Source organism: Chionomys nivalis, chromosome 6 (assembly GCF_950005125.1).
Source record: "Chionomys nivalis chromosome 6, mChiNiv1.1, whole genome shotgun sequence".
Taxonomy (NCBI): domain Eukaryota; kingdom Metazoa; phylum Chordata; class Mammalia; order Rodentia; family Cricetidae; genus Chionomys; species Chionomys nivalis.
This window is the reverse complement of record NC_080091.1, coordinates 102,772,431-102,797,021: the sequence shown is the minus strand read 5'-3', so window position 1 is coordinate 102,797,021 and position 24,591 is coordinate 102,772,431. Positions and strand designations below refer to the sequence as shown.

The 24,591-nt window shown below is 40.3% G+C and overlaps 2 protein-coding genes across 2 annotated transcripts in view; one reads left to right on the top strand and one right to left on the bottom strand.

Moving 5' to 3' along the window:
• Positions 1 to 15,153, top strand: part of LOC130876404 (ATP-binding cassette sub-family G member 3-like) — a 46,003-nt gene extending 30,850 nt beyond the window's left edge. The window contains exons 10-15 of the mRNA XM_057772909.1: positions 27 to 116; positions 1,566 to 1,690; positions 5,329 to 5,486; positions 11,524 to 11,613; positions 12,441 to 12,526; positions 14,961 to 15,153. Of these exons, the coding sequence (XP_057628892.1) occupies positions 27 to 116; positions 1,566 to 1,690; positions 5,329 to 5,486; positions 11,524 to 11,613; positions 12,441 to 12,526; positions 14,961 to 15,153 (742 nt within the window). The remainder of the gene's footprint in view (positions 1 to 26; positions 117 to 1,565; positions 1,691 to 5,328; positions 5,487 to 11,523; positions 11,614 to 12,440; positions 12,527 to 14,960) is intronic.
• LOC130875978 (60S ribosomal protein L39-like) lies at positions 14,515 to 14,857 on the bottom strand. The gene has a single exon (XM_057772336.1). It carries the CDS (start codon positions 14,819 to 14,821, stop codon positions 14,666 to 14,668), a length of 156 nt encoding a protein of 51 aa, XP_057628319.1. The 5' UTR covers positions 14,822 to 14,857; the 3' UTR covers positions 14,515 to 14,665.
• Positions 15,154 to 24,591: the final 9,438 nt, after the last annotated feature.

Sequence of the window (24,591 nt, the reverse complement as noted above, 5' to 3'; positions counted from 1 at the left end):
CTTTTGCCTCCATTCTCTTCTGGCAGAGCCTACCTGCTCTTCTTGCTCACAGTCTTACAGTGTATTTTAAGTGTGACTACAGGAGAGATTCTCATGATTGACAGGGATTATTTTCCGTGAGTAACCTCTGCTCCAGAAGCAGTCATCAGGGGTGGTTGGTTAAACTAATTACATTCATAGTTGGGCCTAAAAATGTTATGTTATGAATTACCAGCAATTCCCTTTTTTCTTAATTACTTAGTTGAACATAAACAAATGATGAAATATTGTTTTTATAATGTGGTATCATGAATTTTGAAGAGTGTAAAGAGTTTTATAATATTAATTGAAAAATGGGTGGAAAATCAAGAGCAGAGGTTTCTGCTGCTCAGAGAAAGTCTCAGAATTGGGGTGAGACCACTAGATCCCAGTGCTGCAGATAACACAGTATAGGGGGCTGAACATGACAGGAAATTCACCCACCCCCTCCCAAAGAAAGATGTCAGGGGTTTCATAGAGTTTGAGTGTAGTGGGTTCAGCAGCACATTGGAGCTGGAAAGGGACAACTGCACAAGAATCAGGGTCCTCTTGATGGAGGGCTGGAAAGAGCCAGAGAGCAGCCTAACATAGAACTGTTTATATCCGTGTTTTTCAAACATGGAAGAACCTTTTCCTGGTGGTCTATGCTTAGGATTCCCTGCTCTCAAAGATGGCCACGTACATGCCAAGGAAGGAAATCTTCAGAGTGGAGCTGAGGGCCTCGGTTAGTTGGTAGAGCGCTGGCTCTGTGTGAGTGAAACCCTGTGTTAGATTCACAGTACCACAAACCCTGATCAGAGCTGTATTTCTGTAATCCCAGAATTTGGCGAGAAGGTTAGAGGCAGGAAGTTACCCAGTCTTGGGTATGTATGGAATTTAAGCCAGCCTGGACTGGTGATTCTGTATCACAAACAAAACAAAACAAAACAAACAAAACAAAAACCAGAGATGCACTGAAGACACTAGGAGAGGAAGCACTTGGGATTTGGAAGGCAAGGCAGGGAGAGGGAGGGTTAGGTTTGGCATCTGGTAAAGATTCATGGTTGTAAAGATAGATTATTGGAGGAATACATGTCTCCTAAAGTGAGGGTAGCAGAAGAGAAGGATGTAGTGTCCTTAAGATGCACTGTGACCTCAGAGTGACAGTGTCGCCTTCTTCATAAGAACTGGAAGGAGAGAAGTCTCCATGACCAGTGTCTGAGGTGAGGTATGAATGATCTGCTCCTCAGGGAGACAGATTCAGAGGAGCAGAAACTCTGGAGAGAGTGGGCACATTGAGCTGTTTCCCTGGAGGGGCTGTTTTGTGCCCAGAGTGGACAAAACAGGGGAGGGTTCTCTGGTGGGGAGAATCATAGTGAGAATATCATAAAGCTGTTGACCTACAGTGGCTGGTTCCTAAGATGGGGACATGTGTGGGAGTCAGCATGGAGTATAGTGGACACTGTCCTGTTAGGCTGCCTGTGGTAGCAAAAGTCAGTATAACCAGCATCGCCCCTGTGCCTTTTGGACTAATCTAAGGATATATAATGTGATCTTTGTCTCTGTAGACATGAGTATACCAGTGGTTATTACAGAGTGTCATCGTATTTCCTTGGGAAATTGCTCGGTGAGCTGGTACCCAGGAGGTTATTGCCAAGTATTATATTTACTGTTATAGTATTCATCATAGTAGGTAAGTGACAAAGCAAGAGAATGTGTCTTTACTGTTGGGGGAGCATGTTTTGTTTTGTACAACTGTGGTGAGTCTAAAGTAAAAAATCATAAGTAGAACAGCACATCTCCACTGTGTGCCATCAAAGCAAGAGTTCAGCATGAAGAAATTCTTCAAGGCTTTTCACAAAATAGTATAAAAGCCGTTTATGAAACTGTGCTTTTACTAGAGATTCTGTTCACTATAATGAGTGTGGAAATAGCTACACATTTGAGACAGTGAAAATGGAGCAAGATCAATTATTAGATATCTCTGAAAAGGTACTTTAAAAGATTTATTTTTCCTTCATTTGTTTGTTTGCCGTGTGTGTGTGTGTGTGTGTGTGAGAGAGAGAGAGAGAGAGAGAGAGAGAGAGAGAGAGAGAGAGAGAGATGAGTGTGTGTGTACTAACTTGATCCAGTGCCTAGAGAGGCCAGAGAAGGACATCAGATCCCCTGCAACTGGAGTTACAGAATGGGAACTGCTGTATAGGTGCTGGGATTGGAATCCAGGGCCTTGCAGTAATGGCACATGCTCTTAATCAGTGAGCCATCTTTCTACCACAGCTATGTATTTTTCCTATTTTTTGTATAAGTGTCTGTATATGTAAATATAATATAGAAAAGTGGATATGTCACACATACGTATGTTGGAGGACGGTGCCACTTGTTGATTCCCGGCCAATTAGCCTGAAAATAATCACACAGAAACTGTATTAATTAAATCCCTGCTTGGCCCATTAGCTCTAGCTTATTATTGGCCCACTCTTACATATTAATTTAAACAATTACTATTAATCTGTATATCACCACAAGGTCGTGGCATACCAGCAAATTTTTGCCACATCTGTCTCCGCAGGTGGCTCCATGTTGTCTCTCTGACTCTAACTCTTTTCTCCCAGCATTCATTTTAGTTTTCCCCAGCTAGCTCTCTTCTTTTGCCCTAACACAGCCCAAGACAGTTTCTTTATTCATTAACTAATAAAAGCAACACATAGAGAGAAGGACCTCCCAACACACCATATTTATATGTGAAAAAGCACTTAAATGTATAAAATGTCTTATGCTAAGGTTTGTTGACAATATGTAATATAAAATGTTATTTTAAATATGTGCACAGTTTCATTTGTGCATCATGGATAGGCTTCACCCTAGATTAATTTGTTCAGAATTTATACTTTTCACTCCCCCTACACACTCATAAAGACACACAGACATGCACACTCATGCACATGCACATATATGCACATACACTCTCTCACACATATAAACTTTCAAAAATAAGCACTGATAAAGATTAGACATTTTTTATCAGAGATTTCTTATTCAGAACCAGTTATTCAGGTTGTGGGATCGTCATGGGAAATGTGCTTATCTTGTAAATTAGACATCCTGAATTTTATCCTCAAAATTCACTGTGGAAGAGAGAAATACTCCAGAAAGATGTCCTTCAACTCCATATGCACACCACGGCAACGCACACCACGGCACACACACACCATGGCACACACACACCATGGCACATGCACACCACGGCACATGCACACCACGGCACATGCACACCATGGCACACACAAACCATGGCACATGCACACCACGGCACATGCACACCACGGCACATGCACACCACGGCACATGCACACCATAGCACATGCACACCACGGCACATATACAGGGTGTCTCTACAGACCCCGATGAAGAATAAGCCAGCCACACGGACTGGCTCTGGCTGAGGAGGGGAAGTGCACCGCTTGCCACCCAGCCCCTGGGGTCTGGGAGACAAGTAGATGCAGCCAGGAGTCGAGTCAAGCAGGAACTCATTGTCTTATAAAGCAAAACCCCACAAATCCCAGAAGAAGTGAAAGGGAAATTAGTCAATCACAACAGCAGTCATGTCTGCATGAGCTGAGGATCCCATATTCCCTAATGGGGATCACGAGGGCATCAGGCAGTTTACGTCACCTTACCCTATCTCTAAACAAACATCTTTTTATAAATAAGTCAGATCTCCTTCTCCCTTGCTCCTCTTCAGTGCCATCTTGGCTGGGAGTATTCTTCACAGGCTTGCAACGTCGCTGCTTTTTGATTTTGTGCCCTTTTCTAACTGTTACACTTTTGGCATAGCTGTCACACTTTTGGCTTAGCTCTTAATTCTTTTGGCGCCAACTGCACCTTTTTCTAAATGTCACTATTTTGTGCTAACTTGGCCACTCCAGCCTGCTATATGCTCATACTCGATTCAGCACACACATGCACACCATGGCACATGCACACCATGGCAACCATACCCACAAATGCATTTTTCACACCATGATAGTAATAACATTAACTTTGTAAACAATTAGGCATGGAACCCAGCTTTCCAAGTTCTAACTTGTGTCCTTGTGACTATTATAAAACACATGATTGTTTGTGGCTCAGCCTTAGCTCCATAAAGATTACAAATCAGGTAGTGAAACCCATCTCCTTCCTCCATAGCAGTTACCTGGGGAATTCCTAGGGAAAAACTAAAGTTGATGGCACCCTCCTATCCTCCAGATATTAAAACCACTGCATGGTTGTTTAATTCTTGCCTTAGTTAGGTTTTTAGTGCTGTGACAAACACCATGACCAGAATCAGCTTGTGGAGGAAAGGGTTTATTTCATCTTATAGTTCAATGTCCTTTAAGAAGGGAAGTCAGGGCAGGAACTCAGGCAGGAACCTGGGGTTCAGGGAGTGAAGCAGAGTTCATGGAGGAATGCTGCTTACTGGCTCCTAATGGCTTCCCCAGCCTGCCTTCTTATAGAACCCAGGATCACCTACCCAGGGATGGTAGTTGTCTAATACCTCCACATAAAACATCCGTCAAGAAAATGTCCCCACAAGCTTGCCTACCTGACAATCTAATGGAAGCATTTTCTTAGTGAGGTTCCCTCTTACCAAAGAACTCTAGGTTATGTTAAATTTACAAAAACCATCTGACACAGTCCTGATCCCAATTTTATTACTAGTGCAATTATAATAAACAGAGGAGCTGGGCGGTGGTGGCACACGCCTTTAATCCCAGCACTCGGGAGGCAGAGGCAGGCGGATCTCTGTGAGTTCGAGGCCAGTCTGGTCTACAAGAGCTAGTTCCAGTACAGGAACCAAAAGCTACAGAGAAACCCTCTCTCGAAAATCCAAAAATAAATAAATAATTGAATAAATAAATAAACAAACAAACAAAAAGGAAAGTGGACATTAACATGTTCTATTGCTGATTCTCCTGTGAAAAATGTAATAAAATTTGGGCCACTTGTGTAGTCTGTAGTTTTCCATATCAGGATCCTCTACATTGCTCATAATAATCTTATATAGAGGAGAGCATGTGTTATATGTGAAGATATTTTGTGACAAGAATAAAAATAAAGTGATATGATGAGGCTGGAGAGAGGTTCATTGGTTAAGAGCATGTGCTGCTCCTCCAAAGTCCCCAAATTTTGTTCCCAGCATCCACATGATCAGGTCACAGTTAGAGATGTAGAGAATTTGGGTGGCCATGAAACTGTTACTAATATTGCTGATTATTAAAGCATTTCTTGAAATATGTACAATTTTCTTGACATGGAGAGATGAACTGACCATATTTTTTTCTTTCAAAGGAGTAGACACAGATGTGAAGGGTTTTTTCGCTATGATATTTACCATCATGATGTTGACTTGTTCAGCCAGTTCCCTGCTGCTGTCTCCAGGGGCAGGGCAGATTGCAGTGGGTATACCAACAAAATTCCTTGTGACTGTCTACTTTGTGATCATGCTGGTGAGTGTGAATTGTGTTTTTCTGAGAGGAAGAATTTCCTTATGTTCTTTCTTGCACATGTAACCTGCTTGACTCATCAGGACTTTAGAAAGAGGCCTAATTCTAAAGCTTATTATGGTCTGTAGGAGAGAAGGAACCGCTTTTCTTCCTAGGCTTTATGGCTACTGCTCTGATGTCAGTCCTATAAAGGGAGAAGCCATGGAACCACCTGAGACAGAACGGTTGAAACTTTGCTGGTAACCTTGTGTAGAAATACACAGATTAAAGGAGATGGGTTAAATTAAGATGTAAAAGCTAGCTGAAAAGAAGTTAGAGCTAATAGGCCAAGCAGTGATTTAATTAATACAGTTTTTGTGTGATTATTTTGGTTCTGGGTAGCAGGGACAAACAAGCAGCCTCCCCCAACATGGTTGGCATGCTGTTTCTTGTGAGATTTTACCAGAAATTTCTTGGAATCACATTACAAAAATGTAATAACATAGAACTTCAAGAAAACGGTGTAATTGGCTGACTCCCCAACAAGAAGACAGATTGCTGCCTTCCCTTAATGCCAATATGAGAGATTTGCCTGCTCTTTTAACCATAGCAGAGGTGATTTGGTTTATTCAGTAGTCTCTAATGGGAAAGCATAGTTCGTGGTTGAATTTACTCTTTACTCTTTGCTCTTTTGGGCACCCATCACCCAGCTACAAATAAATCACATTGAACCTTATTATTACTTATAAATGCCTAGCCTTAGCATTGCTTGTCTCTGGCTATTATTTTTTTATTTTTTACTTATATTATCCAAACTACTTTTTGCCTCTGGGATTTTTCCTTTTCTCTTTTTATTTATTTTTATTAAAAAGTTATTTTACATACCACTTCCTGTTTCCACTCCCTTCCCTCCTTCAGCTCCTCTTACCTTCCCCCAACTCCACCCCTCATCCATTCCTTAAAGAGGATAAGCCTCCCCACGGGAGTCAACAAAGATTGGTGCATCACTTTGAGGCTGGACCAGGTTGTCCCCCTATATATAGGATGAGGAAGGTATTCCTCCAAAAAGAATGTGCTTCAAAAGGTCAGTTCAAGCACTAGGTCCAAATCGTGGTCCCACTGACAATGGTCCCACAGACTGCCCAAGCCACACAACTCACCCACATTCTGAGAACCTACTTTTGTTCTGTGCAGGTTCTCCAGCTGCCAGTTAGGCATCAGTGAGCTCCCATTAGCTCAGGCCAGCTGTTTCTGTGGGTTTCCCTACCTTTTCTCACTTCTGTGTATCTTACTCTCACCTTACTCCATGAGTGGCAGTGTGAATCGGTGACTGTGTAGCTGGTTCTGGCCCCTAGCATCCTCCTCTTCTCCTTTTCTTGTTCCTCCATCCTCTCAGATTTCTCCTCCCAGTTATTCTCTCTGCCTGGCAGCCCTGCCTATCTTATCCTGCCACATTATTGGCCCTTCAGCTTTTTATTAGACCAATCAGGTGTGTAGACAGCAAAGTATTTCAACTTGACAAAGTTAATCAAATGCAATATAAAAAGAATGTGTCATATCTTTGCATTGTTAACAAATGATCCAGAGCATAAACATGTGTAACACATCTTAAAATAATATTCTACAAGAATGATCAATGTAATTGTTCAGCAGTAGGAGTCTATCTCAGGGCTCATTGTGTTCTGAAAAGTGTTAGGAATACTGGAAGATTCCAGACTCCTCATCACTCTCCAGTATTAGCACACTACTAATGAAAATTTGTAATTGGCTACTTAATCTTAGTCTTTTATGAACATGGATTACACATGGTGGTGTCATTGGAGAGTCTGTGGGACCATTGGGAGGGAGAGACTTGGTGGGGAAAGTCTGTTGCAGGACAAGGGAGGATGTTTGGGTGTTTATAGTCCTGTCCCCCTTCCTCTTTCTTCTCTGCTTTATACAGTCACGCGAAGATGTGAGCACTCAGCTTCCTCTCTGAACTCCTTTCCTGCTGCCTGCTGCCTGCTGCCATGCCCCCCTGTCAAATGGCCTCTTATCACTCTGAAAAGCCAAGGCCATGGATCTTTCTCTTTTACAAGTGGCCTTGACCATGATGTTTTGTCTCAGCAACAGGGAAGTAAAGGCTACATTTCCTGTCACCCTAGCCATTCTCCCTTGCCCTTCTCATTCTTAGTTTAGATTTGGTAAACCACTGGATATACTTAGCTGTGCCCATACGTGCCTGTGTCAATGGCCATCTACTGGACCATGGGCAGGCTCTCAAAGGCCACATCCTTAAAGAAAACTGGCTCTTCCCCTCCCATAAGTCATCACTGCCAATAGCTCCTCAGATAAGGGAAGGAGTTCATGGCCTCCTCTCCTCCATGCCAGGATTTTGTCTATCTTGATCTTGTACAGGTGATGCCCATGCTGTCACAACTGCTCTGCACTCACATGTGTCCCTGTCCTGTTGTGACAGGAAAACACTGTCTTGTTGTAGTTGTCCACTGCCTCTGGCTCTTACAGTCTCTCTAGTCTCTCTATCATCATGATCCTTGATCCTTAGGAGGAGAGTGTGATATCCAGATGTCCCATTCAGGGCTGGATCCTCTGACATCTCTATTCTCTGTATATTGACTGTGGTGGGTCTGGCTTAATCACTATCTCCTGAAAAAGGAAGTTTCTCTGATGAAGGTCTGAGAAGTACTAATCTGTGGGTGTCAGAACAACTCTTTAGAAGTCAGTGTAAAACCATATTCATTTAGAAGATTAACAGTAGATTTTCCCCTGGCACGTATGACCCCACTAGACACAGCATCAGATGGGATTTCCATCTCATATAGCAGGCCTTAAATACAGTCAGAAAATGAATGGTTGGTTAGTAGTCTGTCTGGTATTCCCCATATGTTTCTTTATCCTAGGAAAATGAAAAGCAGAAAAAACTCAGATGGGACCATCACTGTCCTTGAGCAAACTTGCAACTTCACCACGAGCCTCCTGAAATCCCTACCCTATATTTCAGCATTTCTAGCTCATTGCCCATAGTGATAGCACCCAGTCAAGATGGAAGTCACTACATATAAGTGATAAAGAGAAACTGATGGAAAATCATGCTCCATCATGTTAAGGATTAGACTCAGAGTAGTCTGTCAAGCATGCTTGCCTGGACTGTAGATTAGTTTCTTTAAAGGAAGCCTTGGCATTCTGGTTTTTAGACCTAAAACCCTCTACCATTTTGGGGCACTCTTCTTTGGGTACAATGATAGTGTTTTTATCTGTGTCATTGTTGGGGTGCCGGACTCTCAGGGCTTGTGACAGTAGACAAACATGGCTCTTGTGGACAAGACGATCTATAGAGATTGGTTCTATTGCCATCCCAGAGCATGGACCCCAAAACAAAGCGGAAATAGCAAGACTCAGGAACCATTTACATGAGCTCTGCCCATTGTTGATTCTGGTCATCCTACCTCAGAGTATAGAAGGGAACCCGAATCACCTTGAAGCCCAGAACTGCCTGAGCATTGTTACAGAAGATTTAAAAATGAAATGCAGTTCTACAGTGACTCCAGTGTGTTGGTGGAGGGTTAAAGATGACAGAATGTGTCCATATACATAAGATGGAAAATCCTGCGTGACTCCATCCCTTTTCCCTTCTTATGTGTGATTATATATTTGAGGGGGAGGATACGGGTGCACAACAGAGTAAGTTTTTCCGGGAGACTTAAGGGGAAATTTCAAAAGGAATACATCAGATATTACAACATTAAACTGTCTCCTGGAAGTCTCCCTAAATTCTGTGAAGTAGACTGACCTTTGTTGGGTTATGAACCCAGAGGAAATTCCACAAATACCAAAGAAATAATAAACAAACTAAAAGAGAACTTTAACATACAGTGGTAGGAGTGTACCAGCTCCTCAAATTGGTAGAGCCTCCTCCCTTCCCCATGCTGATGCTGGTGTGATGAAGACTATCTTAGAGTAATTCAGAACTATACACATTTGTTTAAGATTAAAGTCATTCTCAGAAGGACCGCGAGCCTCTCTTCATATGAATCTTACATATCTCCTGTCTTAGGGAGTCCACACGCCTTCCCGCCAGGAAATGAAGTTATTTTCACATCAACTGTGTTGTAGGTCACTCCTCCACTTTGCTTTCCCTTAGGGTGCAAAGTTTTCACCCAGAAGCCTCTGCTAAAATTTCCAGTTCATGGTTTCCTGCTTGGGAACCAAATACTGATAAAAATCTGAAAAACAAAACAGAAGTTGAAACAGACCTGGGAGGCCCCTTTCCTGTGTTGTTAACCAAGAGCACAGTTGAGAAGGTTAAGGAGGTGGGACACAGTACATCTAAGTGAAAGACTGCTGACATCATTGTCCAGAGGATATGGACAGTCTTAGTACAAAGAAAACATTTAAAATTAACATTTAAAAGTCTTGCTTATTATTTTGAACATGATAATAAAAACTTTTTAATGTAAGTAAAACAGGTTTAATAACAGTTTATTTTGTTGGGTGCCTAGTCATAACCTTACCTAAGAAAACAAAATAAAACCAACCAAACAAACAACAACAAAAAAAAAAAACAGAAAACTTTCTCTGCTGGACAAGTACATGTGTCCCAAGTTGTCCCCTCTGGATCATCCAGACAGTCTTTAAAAATAATTCTCAAAAGGAACCTAACAATCATTCATAACCTAAAAGGCATGGAGTTGGCAGAATTTACTCTCTTTTTACCTTTGCTAAATGTGCTTATAAAACTGACATAGAGACTGAATACTTGGGTAAACTGTACAGCACATGTGCCCAAGGAGTGATTGCTACACCTGTGAGGGAAGACATCCCCAGGCTCAAGGATCCCTTTCCTTTGAGTGGGACCCTGGTCCTACCCAAGCAAATGGCATATTGTCCTCTTTAAGAGGACACATGGGGTGTTCAAGTTTGCTAGAGTCTGTTGTTCTTGTTCTTAGATATGCAGACAGGCCCACTGAAAGCCTCTAAAAACAGAAAGGATGAATTATTTCTCAAACAACAGGAGGATGGATTCTCTCTCCTACGGGTGCTGATTCCTCTGACAGTCTTATTGTTGATGTTAAAGATTTTTCCCCTAACCTGGGTCTTTTTTATTTCCATGTGATATTCAATATTTTTTCTAATTCTGTGAGTTGTATTAAAATCTTGATGGGTATTACATTTAATCTATTGAATTATTTTGGTTGATTGCATAGTTTCATAATTTTTATCTTAGGAAATATAATTATGGGAGGTCTGTCTCTCTTATATTTTTTCCTCTTTCCTTTTTTCAGTGTCTTAACCTTCTTATTGTACAAGTATTTTATTTGGTTAGATTTATTCCAAGATTCCTCTCCTTCCACTTTTTTGAGGTTTTGTGAATGAATGAAACTGTTTCTCTCATTTCATTCCTGTTATATTTGTAATTTGTTCTTGGAAAAGCTCCTGACTTTTTTATCTTTGTCATGCTGTTTTATCACAGCCTTAGGAAAGGGCCTAATGCAACAGGTATAAAGTTGTATAAAGTTGCTACATGTGACCTTAGAACCTAGTTATGAGGCCAACTGGTGTGTTTTCTATATAACCATTTGGTCAAGTGCAGTCTGAATGCATGCACACACAGCACTGTTTGCATATTCTAGTGTATCCAAGACTGCATAGGGCAAGTCTTATGTGAACTTCATAGCCATCCCTTGTTCATCCCAGTTCATCATTCATAGTATCTGCATAAACTGGGTATTATAAAGAATCTAAAGGGGATTTCTAAATATGTATGATGGGTGTATTTAAAGTTTAAAGAATGTTCATAGATTGCGTGCCATTTTAAAGATTATGTAATATCTGTAAGTTTGGCTCCTGCAGAGTGGGGTGACTAGTTATCCTTTAAAACGTGCATGGAGTCTTAGCTTTGCAAAGAGGGAGAAATTCTGTTTAGAATTAACTGAAAGAATGTTTTAAAGAACTGGTCTGAGCAGTAACGGTCAGAAGGTCGAAGGGGTCTTGAAGAGGAAGTATCTTGTCTAGAAATTTTAGTTCCTGTACTCGTGCTAATTTATGCTTTTCCTCTTTGTAGTTTACCTTAGGTCTGACAGTATTTTTCGTAAACGGCATACAGGGCGTCAGATGGATTCAGTACTTGAGCATTCCGCATTATGGATTTACAGTAAGTTGTCCTGTCTGTCACTGTACTTGGGTTCTCCAACTGTAGCCACTGAAATGATTCCAAACCAAGTCCTTTCCTCAGCTGTAATCTCTAGTTAGCCACTGCCCAGGAATTTCCTTCCAGGAGCAAAAGATGAGAACTTTCCTTTTGGTTTTAGCAGAAGGTCAATGCGTCATCTGAGATTTTCCCCATCACATGTTATTTGAAGGAAATAAAGGGTGAGAAGAATCCCAGGGTAAAGGGGAAGGTAGATGATATGATGAAAAGCAAACAGTTGTGATCCTGCACAATAAGGAAATAAGGAAAGGATCAGGGACTAAAATATATAGTTTATATCAGGAAAATAAAAGAAACAGAAACCATCTGATCCCCAGTGCTATACTGGTTTTGCTAAGCTTTTTCTGGAGGAAAGTGTGTCTTAATAGACTTTCTTATTCCAATAATCACAACTGGTTTTGGTGAAAACAAGCAAGATAATATTGTTACTATAAATCAGTAGTATTGTTTTAAATATAGTGTTTACAGGGGAATAGACTTGGAGAGAAGGAGGAGCCTGGAGTAGCCTAGTTAGTGAGTCCACCTCTTAGTATCTGGGAAACCCCATCATTTCACTTCTAAACCTTCAAGTGTGGGGAGGCGACTGCTTTGCTGGCAGACTGAACTTGGTGAGAATATTTTTGTTTAAAAATATTTCTGAAAAAGATATATTTAAATATATTTAAAGATTACAGTCAGTATTGAACTTGAATTTATAGCTGTGTTTATTCTTTGGAAATTTATAAAAATATTAAACTATTTGCCTTTCCCTGTTCCTGTTTGTGTTGCAGGCTTTGCTGCACAATGATCTCCTGGGACAAAACTTCTGTCCAGAACACAAAACAGCAGAAATCAGTAGATGTCAGAACTCTGTAATGTAAGCTTGACGTCAGTGCCACAATGGGGACACAGAATGCTCCTAGACTTAGAGGGGAAACCCTGCTTTCAGGATTAACTCTCTGTCCTCTGCCTGTTCCCAGAGTGAGTCATGGTAACCAATGCACAGGTGGCTGTGTTTCCATCCTACTGTTTATGGTGTAGATAATTTTCAGAAAAGGGTTCTTTAGGACCTTTTAAAAATGGATTTGGGGTCTTGATTGTGGATTTGAGTTGTTTCAAGTTTGACATGGCTGCTCTGATAGTTTACAATGGCATACAGTTTCCACAAGTATAGATTATGGCACCTGTGAGCAGAGCCCAAGAATATCAGTAAAACAAAGATAAAAGTGAGTGAAGTTTGTCTGCCGGATTTCAGGGTATTTCCTCTGCCCCACACTCTGGAAGACCTTAAGAAATCAAACGGTGGTGCACCTCTCTCTCTCTCTCTCTCTCTCTCTCTCTCTCTCTCTCTCTCTCTCTCTCTCTGTATTTGTGTGTGTTTGTGTGTGTGAGCCTGTGTGTGACTGTTTCTGTGTATGTGCAAAATATCCTATCATAAGGCTTGTCTTGCAATGAAAAATTATACATTTCACTATGTTGTAAGGAAATATTATTTTTGTCTAATACCTTGAAAATACCTTTGCTTTCTATAATTATTCTCATTAATTTGATATTGATATAAAATGAGAGAGGAATATGGTGATATGTTAAATCTTTCACAGATGTTCAAAATAATAATGAACTTATATTTGAATTACTGATAAAAAAACAAGTGTTGAGAATATCTTTTTTCCCCCATCTCCTTTCTCCTGTGTGGTCTGGTATCTTTCTAATAGAAATTCCTAATCAGTTTCTGGTCAGGAGGACTTGGATGGGTAAAGTGAAAACAGGGAGAGCCATACACAGACCTTATATCCATAAAAGGTTGTCTTCACAAGAGGAAGGAGAAATCTGTCCTTTCTGTGGATTTGGGAAATATTAAATGCTATGAGATAAAAGGGAATGGAGATACACAGGAATGGAGACACAGAGATGAAGACATACAGAGATACAGATAAACAGGGATGGAGACACTCAAAGATAGAAACACAGGGATGGAAACACACAGGGGTGGAGAAACACAGAGATTGAGACACACAGGATTGGAAAGACACAAAGGTGAAGAAACACAAGGATGTAGACATGTAGGGATGGAGACACACAGATGTGGAGAAACACAGGGAATGAGACACACAGAGATTGAGACATACAGTTATAGGGATACACAGGGAGTATTGTAGTCTATCCAGAATTCTTACCAGCAAGTGCTTTTCTAAACTGTGTCTGGGTCCCTGTTTCTCGTTGTACTGCAACTGCTCCCCAGGCTGTCTGGAGCCATGGGCTCCTGGGGATGCTGCACAGCTGAGCATTCATGGCCATCACTGCACTCTTAGTACATGAGCTGACAACAATGAACTGACTCCTCTCAGAAACCCTTAGTCTCCTCTGGTCCTCGGTCTAGAAATCAATGTTGTGTTAGTTTGATTGTGTGCTGAGTCAGCAGAATTACACAAAGCTTTGTTCTCTTAGAGTATCTGTGTGTGTAATTAATAAGCTAATGTTTTCTGCTTTGTGAGAAACAAGTCCTTCATCTGTGCCTTTGTCCTGTGAGAGAGCAGCATTGTAGATTTAGAAATGAATGACATCGTTAAGACCACAAAGTTGGATCTTAGTATGACTCTCTGAACTCATTCACGTTTACTAAGCCTACTTCCTCTTTGCTTTTAAATAGATGTGATAGTGATAGCTGTGCTTCTTCAGATGGTTTTTGAAATTAACAAAGGGACCTCATTCAAGTAGTTTAGATTGACATAATATATAACAAAATTGTCAGTACATCTGTACTACTATCAACTAAATACAAAGATGAAGTTTTTAATGAAGTACTGGAACAAAGTGTTTTTTTTTTTTTTGTTTTTTTTTTTTGTTTTTTTTTTTTTTTTAGCAGTTCAAAAGGTTCTACATTTTATTACTGGAGAAACCACTCCCAACTTAAACAGGATCAAGTCTCCAGGTTGAAAATGTTGAACTTCATCTTGTAACACTCATCAAGGATCACGATTCATCATAAATTGTCTTGCCATTCACTGTTGACTCCTTACAGACCCAGCTTTGTTCTCCTCCAGTGTCTTCTCTTGGAGTTGTACCTGATTTTGTTTCCAGTTTTCATCTGAATCCACTGAGGAATAGGGCGATTTTGCTTTTGTTTCTTAGCCAGGAATCGCTTGATTCTGAAAGTCTTGTGAGAAGACATGGCGAGAAGCCTAGGCGGGCAGGTGGCGCACGATGGCGAAGGAACAGAGTTTTTAAAAGGAACAGAGTTTTTAAAAGGAAGGAACAGTGAATGTACTGAATAAACTTTGAGATTATTTTTTGTGTGTGTTGAATTACAGATGCACTGGTGAAAAATACTTGGCGATCCATGACATTGACCTCTCATCATGGGGCTTCTGGAAGAATCACGTGGCCTTAGGTTGTATAACAATTATCCTCTTCTCAAGTAACTATGTGGCATTATTAGCTTTTATGAAAATGAGACATTTTTTAAAACGGTCTTGCACTTTCATTGAATTAATTTGGCCTTAAAAAATTAAAACTTTACTGATGAGTGACCATGTCTGAGGAGCAGTAGGTAGCTCTTAAATTTCAGGAGTTTGGCCCACCAGAATTCAAAACACTGATGGGTGGATCATGTATAGGCAAGGCCCTAAGGGCTTTGGCTCCAGAATGTCTCTTGTTACTGCTGTGCCTTTACATCTTTGATGCTGCCATTTTCCTCTGGTATTTACCATGGTGTGAATGAGTGTGAAGGGATTCCCCTGTCTTTAATGTTTTGTGATTATCTCATGGAAATATCATGGTCTACGAAGCAATTTTACCTGAGGATTATAATGAAGATAATTTCCTCATAAGCTGTATTGTGTAACTGAAGTAATGATTTTACAATAATAGTGGTAGTTCAAATAGAATTTTGATGAATATGGGTTTTTATCAAATGTAGTAAGTGATTATGATAGAGGTTAGTTTAGTGCAAAAATTAATATAGGTAAACATAGGAAATAGTGTTGTCCAAAGTCCTGATACAGCAGGGACTGGAGAGGATAGAAAATAGGAACAAGGAATTGTCATAAAACTAGAACTTAGGAGTTTCTCTTAGAAGCCATATAGACTATTGCTTAGGTTAATAATTAAGGAAAACAATTGAGTCCCGGGAGTTTGCTCAAATTTTTATTGATATTGGGAAATGTGTTCTCAGTTTTCAGTGTATATCATAGTTTAAAGAAAGCTGTAAACAATTGACTTCATGTAACTAGAAAACAAATAATTTTATGGTTAATTATCATAATAAAACAGACTCTAAAATATAAAAGTGAACCTAGTAGCCTGTTTTTCAGACAGTTATAAAAACTACTGCCTAGGTAAGTAGTTATGGCTGAAAGGCTCATGATCTATGAGAAGTCTAAAAGATAAATATTTAACTGTCTGTGGATGCTTGGGGATAATTTATTTTTCACCTGTAATATATAGAATGTTTAATCATGTAAGGAAAATGGGAATCATGCTGTTTCTTACTTGTATTCATTGTAATCATCAGTTAAAAATAAAATGTAACCACATTGTCAATTTTATATTGTTTGAAATATTCTGCTGACATTTATAAGTTGTAAGGGAAAAATAGTGAGAATAAAGACAACAGGAAGTGGGGGAGAAGGAAGTCATGAGGAAGTAGAGGAGAAGGAAGACATCAGGAAAGAGAAATAAGAAAAACATCAGGGTAGAACAACAGAAAAGAAAAATATAGTGTAGAACAAGCATCAGAAAGAAGAATAAAATGAAGAAGTAAATTTTGGTCCTTGTGTACCCATTCATCTGTTCAGTAGCTTGCACGCTCTGCATTTCCTCTTAGTTTCTCTGTCCTGCCATTCATCAGCACCCTCGCTGAGATCCTGACATGTTGGAGATGTGTGTGTTTCTGTGTTTCCCTTCCTTGCTGTCCACAAAGAGTTAAGCTTTGTCCCATTTGCTAGCCTCAGAGAATTAATTTTACTTCTCAGGTAGAAAAGTCTATGGGGTGATTAGTCCTCTGACTCTCTGGAGTCCCTTCAGTTCCTGAGCTGCTGAAGGCTGATCTCTGTAGGAGTAAAACTTACTATTTTTGTTGTTGTTGCTGTTGTTGTTCTGTAAATCCAACCAAAAACCAGCAACTAGGATTTTAGGTTGTTTGGTATGTCTTTTCTACAGTTGTTTAAAGAGATTTGATTGCAAACTGTCTTCTAAATATTTTTACCTATACTTATGGGCACAGGCTACAGCCAGCATTACCCAGGTAAGATTCCCTCTGAAATGAACTGTGGTGAGTGCAGAGACTCATGACTGCTCAAGGTACTAACTCTTGAGTGTTTAACCCTAAACAGGGCACAAAATCCCTCTCCTCTAATGTTCAGAACTGTATGGAAGACTATACAGATTACAGGAACCCTAAGATGAGAAGAACAGCTGGGACTACTATATTATGGGCACGACACGCACAGCTCTTGCAATCATGGTCTGTCCACAACATCTTCAACTACCTGCACAAGACTGGGTCCCTCATCCACAAAGTAAGGGTCAGGGAGGAACTCAAGAGGACCATACTCCATTCTGCTGAACTAAAGCTACGGGTAGATTCTGATGGATCGGCAGTCATTGATTTCACATGTATTCTCACAGGAGAGCCAGCTAGGCTCCAGTGGATCGTCTAAATCCCAGGGTCACACAGTGAGCCCTGGTTAAACTCTGTGGGTCACAATACAGAACACAAAGATAGGACTGTGGTAAAGAGACTTGTACAAAGGGTTGTATGAAGGGGTTGAAAAGGAAATGAGAAAGGTGGAAATGAGAGAGTATGATTGAAATACATTGTGTACATATATGGGACTGTCAAATTTTTGAAATAAAAATTACAAATATAAAAAAAGTACATCTGTGTAAAGTATCTAATGAAGACTTTTTCTATTCAGTTTCTGTTATATTTTAAATAAGCAATGCTCATTTTTCTTTTAAATTAACAAGATAGTGACAAACTAAATTGTAACGTAAAGGTACCAAGCACCAAAGTAATGTTCTTAAGTATTGCATGTTAGTTCATCTCACTGATAACAATCATGAGAGAAACTAATCTAATTTCTTTAACTAGAAAGGGAAAATTTGTTCTACAGAACTTTACATTCTTTGTATTTTTATATCTTCATCTTCACAATCAGTGCATATATCCACTAAATGAATCCATCATTAGCCATTATCTGGTTCATATGAAATTACAGATTCATTTAAAAGCATGGTTCTAAAATATGGTATAAAATCTGTGCTATTTCTAAAGTTAAAAAAGTCACTGAGTTTGCCGAACTTGGTGTGGTGGTACAAGCTTATAGTGTCATTTAATAAGCCATGTTCTTCTGTATATGTGTTATTTTAATTGATTGATGAATAAAGCTATTTTGACCAATGGCTTAGCAGAGTAAATCCAGACAATAAATCTGAACAGAGATATATAAAAGAGAGTAGGTGGAGTCAAGGATATGACATGCAGCTGTCGAAGGAGAATGATGTCAGACCAGTACTGGAAATCCATAGCCTTGTGGCGATACACTGAATAACAAAAATGTGTTCATTTAAGATATTAGAACTAGCTAGGGAAACACCTGAACCATTAGCCAAACAGTTTATAATTAATATAAGCCTCTGTGTCTTAGTTTGGGACTGAACATCTGCAGGATCTGGCTGGACAAATATTTCCATTTACAGTCATTACTTGAGAAGTGAGAAGATCAGGAGTTCAAGGTCATCCTCAGGTAGACAGTATATTTGAGGCTACACTGGGCTGCAAACGACGCTGCTTCAAAACAAAACAAAAACGAACAAACCATGCATGAGTGACTATGGAAACATCTTTGATGAGCTCATTAAATAAGATTTATGGATGGTGTCTTAGAGTTTTTATTACTTTGAAGAAATGCCATGACCATAAAGCAAGTTATGAAGAAAAGGTTTATTTGGCTTATACTTCTACATCACTGTTCATTGTTGATGGAAATCAGTACAGAAAGTCAAGCAGGGCAGGAAATTGGAGGCAGGAGCTACCACAGAGGCCATGGGGGGTTGCTGCTTATTGGTTTGCTCAGCATAATTTTCTCAGCCTGCTTTCATATAGAAGCCAGGATTCTCAATCCTGGGGTAGCCCCACAAACAGTTTCTGGGCCATCTCCCATTGATCACTTACTAAGAAAATGCCTTACAACTGGATCTTATGAAGGCATTTTCACAACTGAGGCTCCTTCTTCTCTGATGACTCTGACTTGTGTCAACTTGTCACAAAACCAGCCAGGACTCGTGGATATTACTCTGTGGTGATGTAGTGACTCAGGAGTGTTGACTGGAGGTCTTGGCTAGAGATGCTATAAAATGACAGTGTTATTGTGATATGAAATGGCTCTTGTTACATTTGATTTGAAAAGTCACTTAAGCTTTGGATTAACTCAGTGGTATAGAATTTGGCAAGAGGATCTCCTGAGGAACATTGCTGAGACACAGATGTTGGGGCCCTGCCTTACAAAAGCAGTATCTGTAGAAATTGCCTCTTGGAATCCTTGCCCACTCCCAGATCTGCTAGTTTCCAAGATCCTTTGCAGCCCTAGAGATTACAGACTATGGCTTAGTAGCTGCTATATCTGTACCTGCAATGTTTTTTACTTCTCTTGGGTTTCTATAATTTATATTCATAACTTCATTCAGTCTTTTCCCATAACAGCATAGTACTCATCAACAATATATGTGTTTTTAAATATCTTATAAACTGATGTACAATGTAACAAAAGTTCAATTTGGCTCTTGGTGCAGACTCAGTGTGCCCCTAGATCTTCCTGTTGTCCCCGTCAGTGTTCCTTCTAGGCTATCTGCTTTCCTTTCTCACTGTACTGACCCACAGACTCTCTCTAGCAGGGACCCATAGCTTCTACAACTAGGCAGTACTTAGGTAGGGGACCTTCATTTTCCTTCTTATCCTCCATTCTCTTCTTTCTAGACTTACCTTTTGTCCTGCTGCAGCCTGTCCACGTGAGAAACCCCACTCACCAAGTGTGTCTTTACTCCCTAGGGAACCATTCTTTTGTTACTGAGCCAAAGAACTCCAAGTTCTTTCCTGCCTCCTTGTCGGTATTCACTTCTAGACATGCTCTGTTCCTCTGTGAGTAGTGCCGACTTGCAGAACAGCTCTCTACCAGGGTCCTTACACTTCTCTCAATAGGATGGAATACAGGGACCACCTAGCTGCCCAGCATGGCCAGGAGCAGAGTGGGCTGCATCAATCAAAATGACAGGACACCTACCTAACATATACAAGACTGGATAGTTACACCACAAAACACTTCAAATATTGTAACACTAGATTCTTAGATTCATGTGCAGAAATGCAAACATGACCAACAAAGATGCACATCTTCCAGAAATCATCAACACTTTCAAAACATGAAAACTGATCTACCACAAGACCCAGCTAGAATACTCTTGTGTATAGCTCCAGAGGCCTCTAAATATTACACTTTTTTCTGTATTCTCTGCTGCTCTGTAATTTTATCCATAAATGGTGTCTATAAACTCATAAATGAATACTGAATATGTGATCCATTCATACTCCAGGGCAGTACCTGGGCTGAAGGGCAATTGTATATTGAGAATTTTATGTTGCTAACTGGCCAAAACGAAACAGAATCCTTGTGGCTTTTATGTAATTTCTGTTTCTTTTTGGTATTTATTGTGTTATTGATTTTCTCTAGTTAGTTTTGATTTTTAGGTTGTTTTTTTTTTTATTATTTTTAGTCAGAGAGAGAGAGAGCTATCATGGAGTTAGGTAGGTTGGTAGGAGGTGATGTGGGATTTCCCTTTGCATGCTGTGATTACCATTAATGAATAAAGAAACTGTTTTTGGACTTAAAGTAAGGCAGAACTTAGATAGGCAGGGAAAACTAAGTGAATGCTGGGAGGAAGAAGGTGGAGTCAGGGAGAAGCCATGTAGTCCCACTGGAGACAGATGCCAGAACAGAGACAAGCGCCAGAACTTTACCTGATAAGCCACAGCCTTGTGGCAATACACAAATTAATGGAGATGTGGTAATTTAACATATGTGTTAGCCAGAAATATGCTTAAGCTATTGGCCAAACAATATTGCAAATAATATGGTTTCTTGGCATTATTTAGGGCTGAGCAGCAGGAAACGAACAAACAGCCTCCTACAACAGCAAGAGGGATTATAATTCCTAATTGAGGGGTATGAGGGAGTGATTGCCCAGGGGGCAAGCATGAGCCAGACACCTCTGTGGTACTGGGCTTGCGTGTGAGTCCTCCACCAGAGCAGGCCTGAGACAGGGACTTCTGTAGGACCAAGTCCAAGCCAGTGACCTCTGCCAGAGCAGACCTGAGCCAGAGACCTCTGAGGGTCCAATCCTGAACCAGGGACCTCTGTGGAAACAGGCCTGAGCCAGCAACCTCAGAAGGAGCAGGCCCGAGTCAGCAACCAATGCAGGAACAGGTATAAGGTAGTTACCTTCAAAGGAGCAGGCCTGAGTTTGCACCTTCTGTAGGACCAGGCCTGAGCCAGTGACCTTCATGGCAGGAGGCCCCAGCTAGCCACCTCTAGAAGAATAGGTACAAGGGAGTGACCACCGAGGGAGCAGGCCCAAGAAAGAGACCTCTTTGGGTCTTGGCCCAAGCCAGGGACTTCTATGGGATTAGGCACCAGCCAGGGACATCCAAGGCAACAGACAATTTCTCTGGTCGCAGGCCTGAGCCAGCGACCTCCATGGGAGCAAGCTTGAGATAGCAGCTTTTATGGGACCAGGCATGAGTCAGCCAAAATAAAATCCCTTTGACACATAATAATCAAAACAGTAAACACACAGAATAAAGAAAAAAATATTAGAGCTTCGAAGGAAAAAGACCAAGTAATATATAGAATCAGACCTATCAGAATGACACCAGACTTCTCAATGGAAACAATGAAAGACAGAAAGTCCTGGTGAAACATTATGCAGACGTTAAGAGACCATGGAAGGCATCCTAGACTACTATTCCCAGCAAAACTTAAAATCATCATAGATGAACAAAAAAGATAGTCTATGAGAGACCTAAATTTAACCAATATGTAAGTACAAACCCAGCCCTACACAAATTACTTGAAAGATAACTCCAACCCAAGGAAGTTAGTCACAAAATCATAGACAATTAATGATCTAAGAGCAGCAAATCTCAAAGAAGGGAAAAATACACAATAACATTATTAAGAACAAAAGCTAAGAAAACAGAAACTAGCAATGACTGGTAATAATACCTCTTAATGTAAGTGAACTCAACACACCTATAAAAGGACACAGGCTAACAGCTTGGGTAAAGAAACAGAATTCATTGTTTTGCTACATAGATGAAACACTCCTCAAACTCAAAAACAGACAACACCTCAGAGTAAACAGTTGGGAAAAAATTTCCAAGCAAATAGACCTAATAAAGAAGAATAATATCAAACAAAATAGACTTCAAACTAAATCAGTCAAAAGAGACAAAGAAGGACATTTTATATTTGACACAGGAAAAACTGATGAAGAGGAAATCTCAATTCTGTACACCTATGCCCTAAATACAAGGACACCCTCATATGTAAAAGAAACACCACTAAAGATAAATCACATGTTAACCCCACACACTAACAGTGGGAGACTTCAACACCCACTCTCACCACTGGAGAGGACTTCCAGGTAGAAACATAACAGGGAAAATAAAAGAACTAACAGATGATATGACTCAAATGGACTCAATAGACATCTATAGAACATTCCATCCAAACATAAAAGAATGTAACTTCTCAGCACCTCGTGGATCCATCTCAAAAATTGACCACATACTAGGTAACAATCAAACTTCAATGTAGTAAAAGGGAAGGGCGGGCTGCGTTCCCACCGCCCGGCTCCTGGCCAGTTTTACCTGAAATAATTACACGGACACTGTATTCATTTATACCCTGCCTGGCCCATTAGTTCTAGCCTCTTCTTGGCCAACTCTCACATCTTGTTTTAACCCATATCTAGTAATCTGTGTATCACCATAGGATCGTGGCTTACTGTGAAGATTCTAACCTATGTCCATCTTGGGCCGGAACTTCATGGCGTCGGCATGACTTTGCTTCTTTCTCCCAGCATTCTGTTTGGTCTACTCTACCTATCTAAATTCTGCCCTATCAAAAAGCCAAGGCAGTTTTTTTTATTTTACCAATGAAATCAACACAAATACAGAATGACCTCCTCATCACTTCAACAGATGCAAAAACAATTGGAATAACCCCAGGTACTCTATCAGATCACCATGGCTTAAAGTTAGAATTCAACAGCAACACTAATTCCACAAAGCCCACGAACACATGGAAACAAAACAATGCTCACCTGAATTACCAATGGGTCAAGGAAGAAATAAAGGAATAAATTAAAGACTTCATTAATTCAGTGAAAATGATAGCACAACATACCCAAATTAATGGGACATAATGAAAACAGTATTAATAGCACTAAATGCCTACATAAAGAAGCTGGAAAAATCCCACACTAGTGAGTTGACAGAGCATCTGAAAATCTATAACAAAAAGAAGTAAATTTACCCAGAAGGACTAGACTGCAAGAAATAATCAATTGAGAGGTTAAATCAACAAAATAGAAACAAAGAAAACAATACAAAGAATCAATGAGACCAAGAGTTGGTTCTTTGAGAAAATCAACAAAATAGACAAACCTTTATCCAAACTAACCAAAAATCAGAGAAAGAATATCCAAATTAACAAAGTCAGAATTTAAAAAGGGGACATAACAACAGACAGAGGAAATACAGAGAATCAGTAGGTTTTACTTTGAAAACCTGTACTCCACAAAATTGAAAAACTTAAAAGAAATGGACAATTTTCTGAATAATCATCATTTACCAAAATTAAATCAAGACCAGATAAACAAATTAAGTAGACCTATAACTGCTAAACAAATAGAAACAGTCATCAACAATCACTCAAACAAAAAATTTCCAGTACTAAATTGTTTCAGCATAGAATTCTACAACGTTTTTAAAGAAGAACTAATACCAATACTCCTCAAATTGCTACACACAATAGAAACACAAGAACTATTGCCAAATTCTTTTTTTTTATTTTTATTTTTATTCTTTTTTAATTAAAATTTCCACCTGCTCCCCGTTTCCCATTTCCCTCCCCTCCTCCCAAATATTGCCCCCTCCCCCCACTTCCTTCCCCCTATCCCCTCTCCTCTTCTCCTCCCCCCACACCATTCCCCCTCCCTCTCGATACTGAAGAGCAGTCCAAATTCTCTGCCCTGCGGGAAGACGAAGGCCTTCTATCTACTTCCAGGAAGGTGAGCGTCCAAACAGGCTAAGCTCCCACAAAGCCGGTTCATGTATTAGGATCGAAACCTAGTGCGATTGTCCTTGGCTTCTCATTTGCCTTCATTGTCCGCCATGCTCAGAGAGTCCGGAATCAACCCATGCTTATTCAGTCCCAGACCAGCTGGCCTTGGTGGGCTCCCAATAAATCAGTTCCACTGTCACAGTGGGTGGGTGCATCCCTCGTGGTCCTGAAGTTTTGCTCATGTTCTCCCTCCTTCTGCTCCTCATTTGGACCTTAAGAGCTCAGACCGTTGCTCCAAATTGAGACTCTGTCTCTACCTCGATCCATCGCCAGATGAAGGTTCTAAGGTGATATGCAAGATATTCATCAGTATAGGATACGGTCATTTCAGGTTCCCTCTCCTTAGTTGCCCAAGGTACCAGCTGGGGACATATTCCTGGACACCTGCGAACCCCTCAAGAGTCAAGTCTCTTGCCAACCCTAAGATGGCTCCCTTAGATAGGATATATACTTCGCTGCTCCCGTATCCATCCTTCCTATATCCCAACCATCCCAATCCCCCGAGCTCCTCCCATCCTCCCCTTCTCATGTTTCTCAT

Excerpts from the sequence above, each read along its gene's own strand:
- LOC130875978 (XM_057772336.1), bottom strand. The coding sequence starts at position 14,821 with ATGTCTTCTCACAAGACTTTCAGAATCAAGCGATTCCTGGCTAAGAAA.